The 14,717-nt window shown below is 33.3% G+C and overlaps 1 protein-coding gene across 3 annotated transcripts in view; it reads left to right on the top strand.

The window, feature by feature from the left end:
* KCNT2 (potassium sodium-activated channel subfamily T member 2) overlaps positions 1–14,122 on the top strand; it is a 344,368-nt gene extending 330,246 nt beyond the window's left edge. For all 3 annotated transcript variants that reach the window (XM_008710517.1, XM_008710516.1, XM_008710515.1), the window contains 2 exons: positions 4,096–4,180; positions 14,011–14,122. In XM_008710517.1, coding sequence (XP_008708739.1) covers positions 4,096–4,180; positions 14,011–14,122 — 197 coding nt within the window. The remainder of the gene's footprint in view (positions 1–4,095; positions 4,181–14,010) is intronic.
* Positions 14,123–14,717: the final 595 nt, after the last annotated feature.

Raw genomic sequence — 14,717 nt, 5'->3', positions numbered from 1 at the left:
CATTTCCCACAGAGCAGCCAAGGAATGTAATATATTCAATAGGAAATTAGATCATACCACTCAGTCTCCCACCCTGTAACCCTCCCATGGCTTCCCGTTGCTTTTAGAAGAAAATTTGAGTTTCTGATCAAGGTCTATAAAGCCTTAAAGATCTGGTCCTGGCTTAACTTTTCAACATCGTCCATCTTTCCATTGTTCAACTTTAGTCCATCCACAAGGGCCTGCTTTCTGCAATTTTAACTCAACCATCTCAGCTTTCCCATTGCTCTTCTCTTCGAACGCTTTTCTTTCCTGTCTTTGCATGCTAACACCTTCATATTGTAGTACCTATACGATTATTATTTACAAGTTATGGATTGATTTTGCCTGCTACAATAATAATAGGAAACATTATATAGCTTATATAACCTTATATAAATGAGACACTGATTCTAAGAACCATATATTTATATTGCTACTTTTAAATTGTATTTATTATTCATTTATAATTTAATTTGAACAATAACCTATGAGATAGCACTATTGTTCCCCCCCATTTTAAAGCACAAGAAATTAAAACTGAGCACAAGAGGTTAAAAGAAATTAAGTAATTTGCCTAAGGCCTCAGCATGAGTAACTGAGAAAGCTGGATTTCAATGCGGGCACTCTGGTTTCAGAATCTTTTCCTAACTGAGCCTCTTATTGATACCTTTGTATTATTTAAATATCTCTTTAATTACATAACACATAATGGACATGTTTTTAGAAATATTTGGGGAAACCTACACCAGTATATGTAAAATTTAAATTTCTTTCTGACCAAATTTATTCTCCTTATTTAAAAGTACTTTTAAAATTCAACAGGAAATATTTTGTAAGAACAGTAGGAGTATAAATCCATACATGAAACATTCTAAGCAGAATATTTGCCCTGTGGAGATCCCGATTGAATAATTGTATATGTTAATTAATATAGCAAAATAAATTTCTTGGTAAAAACTACTAGAAATTTTTTAATTTGACTCTATACAATTTCCTTTAAAGTTTTTAATATTCTGGTACATTTATTTTAATATTTCATAAGAATAGCTTCATCTAAGATAATTATATCAATGATGAAATAATTTCAGTAGAACAATATAAATATATAATGATTTTTATTTTGCCAAGGTCAGAGATTACTTGTCCAGAACACATCGAATATGCTCACAACAGATTTTCTTAGCACATATTTTCCTGATAGGAAACAGAATATTGATTCTGGTTAATGAACCTAATTTTTCCAAGCAATTTTATTTTATTCACTAAATATGTTGTAGTTTTGGTAAAGAGCCTTATTTAATCCATTGTGACTTTGCCACCACCAATGATGATGATTGATGATGATGATGATGATGATTACGGTAGGAAACCTACCACAGTTTCCCTTCCAGAATTCAGAAATAACAAAAAAATAAATATTAGGGACTGGCTGATAGAGACAATAATACCAGACTTGCTGCTGATAAAACTAGATTGTTGAATGTGATTTTGATATGTGACCACATTAGGCTTTTAAAAACGTGCTTCATAATTCTTAACCACAGAGTCACAAAGAGGAAAATGAACTACAGGACTTCCCTACAAAGCAGCATGACAGAGAAAAAGTAGACTAGAATTAACTCTACAGCAGGGCAGACATGAAAGAGAGAGAGAATGACTTTGAACTCAGCAATTCCTTTTAATTTCTTTTAACCTAACACTGAGAAGTCAGCGAGGGGCAGGGGTGGGGTTGGGAAAAGATACCAGGAGTGATGAGCTCTGATTGTGTTACCCAGGTCTTGATATAAATTATATGGGATCATTGAATTGAGCACATTAGCAAAACATTTCCTTCAATTTCTGGAATGCGTGGAAACATGAAAATCTTCAGAATGATAAATAAAACAGACTACTTGAGCAGAAAAAAAATCAACACAATAGTTATAACTACTGCTGTAAAGTTCTCAGTTATCTCTCCAGTTTTTATACTTGTAACAGGCAAACCGAGTCACTGATGTATCTTGACTTCATGCCAGAAGCAAATGAGTACAACATTATGTTAATAATCAAGGAGAGAGGTTGGGTATTGATATTGACTGAGAAGTTACTTGTTCAATTGTTTTTTCTTTAATGCCATTGTTTAATAATGTTTGCTGTTTATACGAGAAATTTCAATAATGCCACTGTTTATATAAGAAATTGAGTTACACATAGCCAAATGAGATGGAGATTTTCTAGTAGACCTGTTACATTTTAGAGTACCCTGCTTAGGTCTCTAGAATGTACTATCGATCTGTTCCTTTGTACAACACTTGTGGAAATTCACATAAGGGAATAAATCAAAATTGCTTTTTATATAGAAAAAGGATCTTGATCATCTCCTGCCATTACAGTATGTTTTGAGTTGGAATTTTACCTTATTTGAAGTAAGCTCATCATTTTACAGTCATTGGAATTCTGAGCTCCAGCTGATTGAGTTAGCCATCTACCCTAGGTATAATGGACAGGTTTAAAATATAGGATACAAGTAAGAATACAGGATTCTCAGTTAAATTTGAATTTCAGATTAACAACATATAAATGTCTCAGTATAAGTATGCCATAAACAGTATTTGGGACATATTTATACCAGAAAAATTGTTAGTTTTTATCTGAAATTCAGATTTCACCAGGCATTCTCTATTTGGCCTGACAAGCCTATCTTCTGCCAGGATACAATTCCTTGTGTCCACCCTAGAGATATGCAACCAAATATGTTCCTTCTTTTAAATATAAATTTGATGATCTTATGATTATAATAGTTTTACTTGCAAAACTTATGGTAAGTTTGATTACACTGCAGTTTATCTTCCTTGTAAGATAAGGATTTTCATTTATAGACTTTAAAAATAGGACACATCTGCATAGCAACTTAAACTATCATAACTGAAATGTTAAATTTTACACATTCAAGTGATAAGTTTCTAGTTAGATGAACACAGTGGTAGACATTATTTAATAAAAATGATACATATTTTCCAGTACAGGAAATTATCAGAGTCAACTGTGTTGGCCTAAAAAAGACTTTTACTTTAACTTTATACATTTGAGTATTGATGTTAACTCCATTGGTATGAAATATATTCTTGGATTTTGGATCAAACTGCAAAATTTAGTACCCTGTTTTAAGAACCAAGCTTATCTGCTACTGAAGTGGCTAGAAGGATACTACAAATGGCTCAAGAGCAGGATTTTGAACAGTACCCTCACAGCCTAAACATGTCACCCTTGGGAGGATTAATGTTTATTGAAATATGTGGCCACATGGCTTTACATTTACATCTTATCATAGCCTTGGCAGCTAAAAAATTTAGATCTCAAAGCTGTTTTATTTTTCAGTGTCCTATATAATACCAAGTTAGCTCTCCAAACTTGATTAACAATGTCTTTGGAGTGAATTGAAAAAATTAAAAAGAAAAAGCCTTTTATCTTAAAAACACATATTATTTTAGAGGAACAACAAATTATTTATTAGTACACCTACCCTGAAACTTAGTTAATTCTGTTCTACAGGATTCTTTGTATTTTGCAAAAACATTATGGCTTATATCAGGTGTATCCTATAACAATGTGAAACATATTTAGAGCCTTCAATCTTTTTAGATACATTTCTGTTGTGTTTTTTAAACAATGTCATCAGATGATTTTTCACAGAATTTCCCATATGAATATACATATCTGGGATGACCATCTATAGCCACAATTATTTTTTATAATTAAGAAGGCATAATAAATAAACATCTTGTCTAGATATTTCTTTAATAGAAATACTTTTTCAGTGTAATAGCTTCAAGCATAGAATATAACTGTAGTTGTTCTGAACAGAATTAGATACTTTATTTTTATCATCTGTTGGAACAAAAAATGAGTACCTGTCACATATTTCCAATGACAGTAATTTGAAAATAGTCGAAGTTATGTACACAATCATGCTGTGGGCAAAACTATAGCAAGTTCTCAGTGACAGCTATATGGTTTGAAGACTAGATGCGCTACAGTAATTCCTGTAATTTTCTGTAAGTAGTATAACAAACTTGGCATTTATTTATCTTCTAGATGAAATGAATGATCATCAAAGTACCCTCTCCTACATCCTGATTAACCCGTCTCCAGATACCAGACTAGAGCTGAACGACGTTGTGTAAGTTGATCTCCTATCTCACATAAGGCATTTATTTTTAGAAAGCCCATAATTTAATTAATCTTATATTTTTGTTTCCACCATTACAGACCCTTATTTCTTGTGTCATAAATGCTTAGAAACTCCAGGTCTAATTTTTATGCTCAATAAACAAATGCATTTAATGGATTTCTTTGTGTAATACTATAAAAAAAGTATTGCAGAATTGTAGAGGTATAAAAGAAGGAAATAGCAGCAGGAATTCTGTATTCTGTGAGCCCATATACATCTGGAGAAATAAGAGAGAATATGCAGAGAGAAATAATAAGAGAGAGAAACAATAAGAGAACAGCTCGGAGGAAAACCTGGAATAGTCCACATTATCTAGTTCTAAAAACCTTAGAGTTCCCTAAAGCTCTAAGTAAAATAAGTCAAAACACTTACTAGGAAAATGTCTATGGTAGTAACTTGATTAATCAAAAACTCTGTGCCATGCATGAACAAGAGATAAAACATTTTTCCTGATTTCAAAGTCTTTTACACTCTGATTAACAAACTACAATTTAAACATTAAAAATTTAATAGAAATATATAATATGACTTTGTTACTAATGAATTAAGCATCAACTAAGTAAAACAGTGCTTTTCCAATTTCAAAGAGGAGGACATTATTGTGAGTTATAAGATATGAGGATTTGAATTAGACTTTGAAAGGTAGATGAGATTTATGTAGGTAGAGGGCACAGGACATTCCAGAGCAGGGAAATGGCTAGAGAAAATGCACTATGTGGGGATTGCATAAGGCGCTTCATTTGACAACACTACAGAGTCCAGTTTGACCAGAGTAAAAAGGTTTATATTGCTAGCATCTTTGTTGTTCACTAAACATAATATTAGAAACGTATATTAAACCTGACTCTGGAATGACTTTAGGTAACGAAATAGAGTTTAAACTCAGTTTAAACCTTATAGGCAATGGGAAGTACTTAGATATATGAACAAGAAAGTAGCAAGATTTTAGAAAAAGCATTTTGACAGTTAACGGTGTAAGCCTAGGGGAGAAATATCTAATATAGATTTGCCCTTGAGGTCCATGGTCCTAAGGCTGAGCAAGATCAAGAGCTGCTGAGCTAAGGTGGCTAATCCCAGATTGCATTACTGACATAATACAAATCTGAAAGATCCAAAGTCTTGGTGGGTGTGAGGTCAACAGGATGTGTTTGTAACTATAATCAGGAAAATCAGTAATAAAGTCAGAGATTAGGAGGACTGAGAATATTCTGTGATGCAGAGCATAAGATGGATCCATGCAAGTGGTTTAGAACTAAAGCTATGTAATATGCCAAGAATTAGAAGGCTACCTTTATATATTTTGTGGGAGATTTTCACTGGGATGAAAAGGATATATATTTTTTAAAAGAGCATTGCAAGAAGCAGTAGAATTGATTGGCAGGATGGATTAAGGTTGAAATAGGCACAAAAATAGGGAAACCAGTTAAACTGCTATTAGGCAAGTGGGAGGAAGATAAGAATCTCTCACAGCATTACGATAATGGATTGTAAAGGAAGGTTTCTATGTAGATACACTTATGAAGGCAAAGAGCAAGACTTATCATTGGTGTGGGAATTGGAAAAGAAGGAGTCTAACATGTCTTTAAGATTTCAATACTATAGAGAACCCAGAAATGGACCCACAACTATATGGTCAACTAATCTTTGACAAAACAGGAAAGAATATCTGATGGAAAAAAAAGGGAGTCTCTTCAACAAATTGTTTTTGGGAAAACTGGACAGCAACATGCAGAAGAATGAAACTGGACCACTTTCTTACACCATACACAAAAATAAATTCAAAATGGATGAAAGACCTAAATGTGAGACAGGAAACCATCAAAATCCTAGAGGAGAACACAGGCCTCGGCCCATAGCAACTTTGACCTCGGCCCATAGCAACTTCTTATTAGACGTGTCACCAGAGGCAAGAGAAACAAAAGCAAAAATTAACTATTGGGACTTCATCAAGATAAAAAGCTTCTGCAAAGCGAAGGAAACAATCAACAAAACTAAAAGTGGCAATGGGAGAAGATATTTGCAAATGGCATATCTGATAAAGGGCTCCAAAATCTATAAAGAACTTACCAAACTCAACACACAAAAAATAAATAATCCAGTTAACAAATGTGCAGAGAAAACATGAATAAATGCTTTTCCAAAAAAGACATCCAGATAGCTAACAGATACAAGAAAAGATGCTCAAAATCACTCGTCATCAGAGAAATATAAATCAAACCATGATGGGATACCACCTCACACCTGTCAGAAGGGCTAAAATTAACAACACAAGAAACAACAGGTGTTTGCAAGGATGTGAAGAAAGGGGAACCTCTTGCACTGTTGGTGGGAATGTAAGCTGGTGCAACCACTCTGGAGAACAGTATGGAGGGTCCTCAAAAAGTTAAAAGTGGAACTACCCTATGCTCCAGCAATTGCACTACTAGATATTTACCCAAAGGATACAAAAATACAAATTTGAAGGGGTACATGCATCCTGATGTTTATAGCAGTATTATCAACAATAGCCAAAGTATGGAGAGAGCCTAAATGTCCATCGACTGATGAATGGATAAAGAAGAGGTGGTATATATATATATATATATACACACACACATATATATATTATATATATAAAATGGAAATTAGTCACCAAAAAGAATGAAATCTTGCCATTTGCAATGGTGTGGATGGAGCTAGAGTGTATTATGCTGAGTGAAATAAGTCAGCCAGAGAAAGACAAATACCATATGACTCACTCATATGTGGAATTTAAGAAAGAAAACAGATGAACATGCAGGAAGGGGGGAAAGAAAAAAAGGAGAGAGGGAAACAAGCCATTAGTGACTTTTAGCATCTGCCTTCGGCTCAGGGCGTGATCCCGGCGTTATGGGATCGAGCCCCACATCAGGCTCCTCCGCTATGAGCCTGCTTCTTCCTCTCTCACTCCCCCTGCTTGTGTTCCCTCTCTCACTGGCTGTCTCTATTCTGTTGAATAAATAAATAAAATCTTTAAAAAAAAAAAAAAGAAAAGAAAACAAACTGAGGGTTGATGGAGGGAGGTGTGGGAGGATGAGCTAGATAGGTGATGGGCATTAAAGAGGGCATTATTGTGATGAGCACTGGGTGTTGTATGTAAATGATGAATCAGTGAATTCTACTCCAGAAAACCAATATTACCCTGTATATTAACTAACAAAATTTAAAAAAAATTCAATTCTATGTGATGCCAAATAAATAAATAAATGCTGGTTCACTGAAGCAAGTCAGAAGAAGGAAGCAGTTTCCTAGGAAGGAAAAGGGGAATTGCTGTCTGTGGGGAAAAAAAAGAAATGATGAGTTTTCTATTATGAATAAATCTGATATGAACATCCAAAAAAAAAAAAAGATGATGAGCTCGAGTTTAGATACATCATTCAATGTACTTCATGGAAGTGTCTAGAAAATACTGATTTTTCATCTTCCAGATGAAAAAACTAAAAAAAAAAAATGATTTTGGGGTAGAAAGATAAGTAAGTTTCAAAAACTTCTTAGGAAAATACTTCAGCAGAAATAACTTTACCCCAAAATCAGTGTGAAAACAATTTATAATGCACCCTAGATATAACTAACTAGCATAATGCTTTATATTGCCATCTGATGGTTCTGGTTAGAATATCAGAGCTTCAGGGAATGAGATTCATGATAATTTCACCTGCTTGAATGCTTAAGACAGCTGTCAAAAATTGTGTCCAGTGGTGATGTTGAATTTATGGAGGACTTTAAGTTACACGAAAATATCTTATTTATGATGCACTTGGCATTTAACTGCCCATTCTGGAGACTTCACTTGGTATATTACTATAATAAAACAAAACTGTTCTGTTCTTCTTGCATCCATATTTATACATGTCTTCCTTCTTTTAAACCCATAAAATCACGCAGTTTTTATTAATTTTCCATCTTCTCTATAATCCCAGCCTTTTTATGCCTCTTTTTAAAGTAGTAATAATTATGTTGACTATATGGTGGGTTTTTTAAAAAGATGTATTTATTTATTTTAGAGAGAGAGAGCATGTGGAAGGAGGGGCAGAGGGAGAGAATCTCCAACAGACTCCCTGCTGAACATGGAGCCCAATGCAGGGCTCGATCCCATAACCCATGAGATCATGACCTGAGCCAAAACCAAGAGTTGGACACCCAACCAGCTGATCCACCCAGGCACCCCAATTCATAGTGTTTTTTAGGGGGTTATGCTTACCTTATTCATATTTCATAATAAATTATAAACTTTTGAAGTTAATATAATTATTTCCAATGATTATTTTTGAAGGAATAGAAAGATATCATTAACCTTTTGAGTCTATAAACATGTCCTTTCATTGAAAAGATGTTTATAATTTGAAATAATTCCCCCCAAAGTTAAATTTACAAATAAAATATGTGTGTTACAATATGAATTTTACAGGTAAAATAAACATGACATTTTCTGCCTTGTGGATACTCTAATATTTTATTTGTTTAAAGCTAAAACATTAGCTTGAGTGCTATAAAAAACCTTTTTTTTTGCAATGACCTGTATTTGTGGCCATTGAAATAATTAAGTTTTACTATAACTAGAGCAATGACAAATATGGAAAAAAAAAAGCCTACCATGACATACCAAACATAAAAACATATTTAAGGAATTAATTTTATTAGACTCATAGGTTTAGTAGTGATAATAATAAAGAAAGCAACTTTTGCAGCTCTATCAATGAATTTGGGGATAATGGATTATATCATACCTTTTGGTTTTCTAAAAAATTGCTTTCAAAAGTTAATTTTAAATAAAGGGCCAACTTTAATTTGATTCAAAGAATAATAAATAACTAGGTAATTGATGTTAAACAGCTTAACATTCTTGAAAGAAATGAAAATGAAAATACAAAATATCAAATTTTGTGGGACACAACAAAAACAGCTCTAAAGTTTATAGCAATAAATACATATATTAAGAAATTAAAAAGATCTCAAATAAACAACCTAACTTTACACCTAAAGGAACTAGGACAAGAAGAACAAACAATGCCCAAAGTTAACAGAAAGAAAGAAATAATAAAAGTCAGAATGAGGGGTTCCTGGGTGGCATAGTTGGTTAAGTCACCAACTCTTGGTTTCGGCTCAGGTCATGATCTCAGGGTCGTGATATCAAGCTCTACCTGGGGCTCCTCACTCAGTGTGGAGTCTACTTAAGACTCTCTCCCTCGGCCCCTCCCCCCACTCTCTCTCTCTTTTAAATAAATAAATCTTTAAGAGTCAGAATGAGAATAAATGAAATGGAGACTAGAAAAATAATAGAAAGGATCAATGAAACTAAAAGCTAGTTTTTTGAAAAGACAAACAAAACTGACCAACTTTTAAGTAGACTAAGAAAAAAAGAGATGACAAAATTAGAAATCAAGGAGGAAACACAACCACCAATACTATAGAAATTCTGAGAATTATACTATTATGAACAATTATATGCCTCCAAATTATATAACCTGGATGGTTTTAAATAGATAGATAGATAGATAGATAGATAGATACATACATACATACATACATACATACATACATACATTTCTAGAAACACACAACTTACCAAGTCTGAATGAGGAAGAAATAGAAAATCTGAACAGACCAGTAATGAGTTAAGAGATTGAGTCAATTAAAAAAAAATTGTAATGCAGAAAACTCCACAGCCAGATGGCCTTACTGGTGAATTCTACCAAATATTTAATGAAGAATTAATACTAATCTTCCTCAGACTCTTCCAAAATATCAAAGAAGAGAGAACACTTCCAAACTTATTCTATAAAGCCAGTGTTACCTGGATACCAAAACCAGATAAAGATATCACAAGAAAAGAAAACTATAGATCAATACCCCTGGTGAATATAGATGCAAACCAAATTCAAGAACATATAAGGATTATGCACCATGACCAAGTAGAATTTATCCTTAGGTTGCCAGGATGAGGTATGCAAACCAATGAATGTAATTCATCACATTAATAAAATGAAAGATAAAAATCACATGATCATTTCAATAGAAGCAGAAGAGGCATTTGACAAAATATGACATCCTTTCATGATAATAACCCTTAACAGATTGGGTATATAAGGAACATACCTCAATATAATAAAAGCCATATACAAAAAACTCATTGTTAACATTATAATAAGTGAGAAAAAAATTGAAAGAATTTCCTCCAATATCAGGTACAAGACAAGGTTGCCCCCTCACAATTTTCCTATTCAGTATAGTACTGGAAGTCCTACCTAGAGTATTTAGACAAGACAAAGAAAAAAAAAGCATCCAAATCAGAAGGAAGAAGTAAAATTGTCACCATTTGCTGAAGATATGATCTTATATAAAGAAAATTCCAAAGAGTCAACCAAAAATCTGTTTAAATTAATGATTTCAGTAATGTGGCAGATTACAAAATCAACTTACAGGAATCAGTGGCATTCCTTTACACTAATGATGCAGCATCAAAAAAAGAAATAAAACTATCCTGTTCACAACAGCATCCAAAACAATAAAATACTTAGGAATAAATTTAACCAAAGGAGTGAAAGATCTGTACATGAAAACTACAAAACTTTGCTGAAAGAAGTCAAACAAGACACAAAGAAATGGAAAGACTTCCTGTGCTCATGGATTAAAAGGATAAATAGTGGTAAAATGGCCATACTACCCAAAGCCATATACAGACTCAACAAAGTTCCTATCAAAACATCAAAGGTATTCCTCACAGAATTAGAAGAAACAATCCTAGAATTCATGTGGAACCACAAAAAATCTTGACTACCCAAAGATATCACACTTCCTGATTTCAAACTATACTACAAAGCCATAGTAATAAACAGTATGGTACTGGAACAGAAATAGACACATAGACCAGTGGAACAGAATAGAGAGTCCAGAATTAAATCCTAGTATTTATGGTCAACTAATATTTGACAGAAGAGCTAGGAACAACCAATGGGGGAAGGAAAGTCTCTTCAAAAATTGATGCTGGGGAAACTGGAGAAGCACATACAGAACAATGAAATTAGATTTCTATTTCATACCACTTAAAAAAAAAAAAAAGACCCTCAAAATGGATCCAAGATTTATGTATAAGACCTGATATCATAAAACTTCTAGAAGAAAACAGGGAAGAAACTCACTGATACTGGTCTTGGCAATGATATTTTGGTCATAATGCCAAAAGCAAAAACTAAGTAAAAATCAACAAATGGGACTACATTAAACTCAAAAGCTTCTGCACAACCAAAGAAACAATCAACAAAATGAAACAACAGCTTACAGAATGGGAGAAAATTTTTGCAAGGCGTATCTCGGATAAGGGGTTAATATCCAAAATATATAAAGAACTAACAGAACTTATTAACAAAGAAACAATCAGATTTAAAAATGGGCAGAAACTAGTTTCCAGAGGACATGAAAATGGCCAATGCCATAGAAAGATGCTCAGCATTACTAATCATCAGGGAAATGCAAATAAAAATCACAACAAGATATCACCTCACACCTGTTGGGATGGCTATCATCAAAAAGACAAGAGACAACATGTGTTGGTGAGAATGTTTTAAAAAAGAACCCTTATATACACTGTTGGTGGGAATTTAAATTTGTCCAATGACTATGGAAAACAATATGGAAGTTCCTCAAAAAATTAAAAATAAATCTATCATATGATCCAGCAATTCCACTTCTGGGTATATTATCCAAAGGAAATGAAAACGGGATTTTGTTGAGACATATGCACGCTCATGTATATGGCAGCATTATTCACAGTAATGGATACAGAAGTAACCCAAATGCCCACCAATGGATGAATGAATAAGATGTGGTATTATACATAGTGGATATTATTCAGCCAAAAGTAAGGAAGATAATCCTGCCATTTGCAGCAACATAGATGGACCTTGAGCACATTATGCTAAGTGAGGTGTGAGAGAAAGATAAGTACTGAGTGATATCACTTATATGTGGAATCACAAAAAAAGTCAAACCCGTAAAAAGTAAGTGGTTACCAGGGGTTGGGGAGGTGGGGGATTAAGATTGATGGTGTGTAAGGTTCCAAGCTTGTAACAAGAAATAAAGATAGAGATGTAATGCACAGTATAATGAATATAGTTAATAAAAATGCACTATAATGATGTAATATGATGAATATTGCTTCAATGGCATCATATTAAAATGTATAAATATATCAAAGTAACATGTTGTACATCTTCAATTTACAAATTGGAACATGTTCAATTTATCAAATAAAAAAGGGCTTAGTTTTCTTCATCAATCTACAATCTACAATGCTAGTGACATTTAAAGTAATTATAAAGCAGTGTGCATAGACAACAATATCCAGTTAATGGATTCAGGGACATTAATTCCAAGTTTTATTTGATTGGAGAAAATAGACTGTAGTGCTTTAAATTGTCTTTTCTCATTTTCATTAAGGAACATAATTTATGAATATTTTTCCTTTAGTTTTTAAGAGGAAAAGTACAATCTTCATTACAGTTCTCCCTTTAAATTAGGTTTTTTGATCATTTTTCTGTATCTCCCAAATTATTATAGAACTATGAATTCCTAGTTCCATTTGCATCTGAATCAAGACTTCGTTCGAATGCTGCATTACACGTATTTACTTTCCTTCTCTCTCTGCAAACTGTCAGTGGCTTTCCACTGCCTTTGGAACAGAAATCGAAACTACTTTATCCTGAAACGTGAAGTCCTTCGCTAGCTGTTTTCTACTTTTCTTCCTGAATTTACCTTCCACTGCTTCCTGGTTTAACCATTCTCCTGAAGTCAGACTCGTTTTCTAAAGAGATCAGGAGCAAGCCTAGAGAGAGATGCTCAACCCAGCCTTCCCAATCAAGTATTCCCCAATTCTCACTGTCGCTTTTTTTCTCTCTCTCTCTTTCTGTGATGTTTGGAACTTATTTTTCTTGTTTATAACTGCTTTATAAATTAAACTCTACTAATCTCATGCAGGACAGGGGTTAGGGTTTGCGACTTTTTAATTCCCATTTCCCAATGCAGCATTCCACTGGTGTGCAGAAGTGGAAACTCGTGCCATATGAGAGTCTGAAGTAAAACATCTCTCTTAAAACAAATTCTAACATTATTGAAATGTATGACTTTGGCGGATGAACTTTTTCCCATTTACCAGTAGAATGAATTAAGAATAATTTTTTATTCTTTTGTATAATTGCTCACCATGGCATAACCTGACTTTTAGATGAATTTTTAGATGATTAAAAGATTATCTCCATATAATATTCTGCAGAGCATGTTTCAAATGAGTACTTTTTTAGAATCCTGAAATATTTAAATTAAAAGACTCTAGAAATTATTTAGATCAAATTTATTTATGAATGATAAAAGACTAAGAGCCCCTAAGTAATAGAAGGATCATGGCTAAGATTTAGGTCTCCTTGTTAGAGAACTAACCAAAGAAAGGGATGATAAATCAACCAAATACTAAAATAAAACAAAGTTTTGATAAGGTAAAGGTGGTGAAATGGGCCATAACTAAAAAATAATAATTCTTGATTCATCAGCACACATTGTCATAATCTGCTTAGGTATGGAAACGATGCAAGTCCTGCCAAATTGCATCGGCCAGCTAAAAAGTGAGTCCTTCTACCCATGCTGTGCATAAACACAGGTTCAATGACCTAAAAGCTAAATACATTTGAAGCAGGAGTCCAAAGTGTAAGTGTGAATTAGTTTTGCCTTTATTTACTATTACAGTCATTTGCTTTGTTTTCTTTTCCTAGATACTTAATCCGACCAGATCCACTGGCATACCTTCCAAACAGCGAACCCAGTCGAAAAAACAGCGTCTGCAATGCCATGGGTCAAGACTCTCGGGAGGAAACTCAGCTTTGATAAAAGGAAAATAAAAGACCTTTTTTCCCTACAAGAATCTTGCTTGAAACAACTCTAAATCTTAGGGGAAAAAGAAGTGCTGCTGGCATGAAAGAAACTCGATCAGAATATACTTGGTTCTCTCATATTAAAGGCAATCTATTCTCTTAGAAGTATAGATTATTTTGAAATTTAAAGTATTGCTTATTGGGACTCCTCCTATTAATATCTGAAAGACATCAGTAGAATGGGTTTTAAAAACCTAAATGAAAACACAAAATTTAAATCGGATATTTGTTTGACAATATTCCAAACCGTAGGAAGCTAATTTTTAAAAGTATTAAAGTTTATGAAAGTAAACAAAAAATCCAACTATATTTGGTGCATCACAATGGACAGAGAAGATTGTGGCTCCTCTTAAAAATTAAATAGTCATATTATATTCTTTAAACTTGCCGTTTTATAAAATTGAGCTCATCCTAAATGTCTAGCATCTACACAGAGATTAACCAACAAACTTGTGTGGCTGACTTTTGTGTAAGACTCATAGTTTGCTTTAGAGTATAAATCTTTAAATCATTTTAACATTTTTCGTTGCCTTTTCATATGATATCAT

This window comes from Ursus maritimus, unplaced genomic scaffold, assembly GCF_017311325.1.
Source record: "Ursus maritimus isolate PB19 unplaced genomic scaffold, ASM1731132v1 scaffold_2, whole genome shotgun sequence".
Taxonomy (NCBI): Eukaryota; Metazoa; Chordata; class Mammalia; order Carnivora; family Ursidae; genus Ursus; species Ursus maritimus.
The sequence above is the reverse complement of the archived record's forward strand: the minus strand, read 5'-3'. Positions and strand labels throughout refer to the sequence as shown.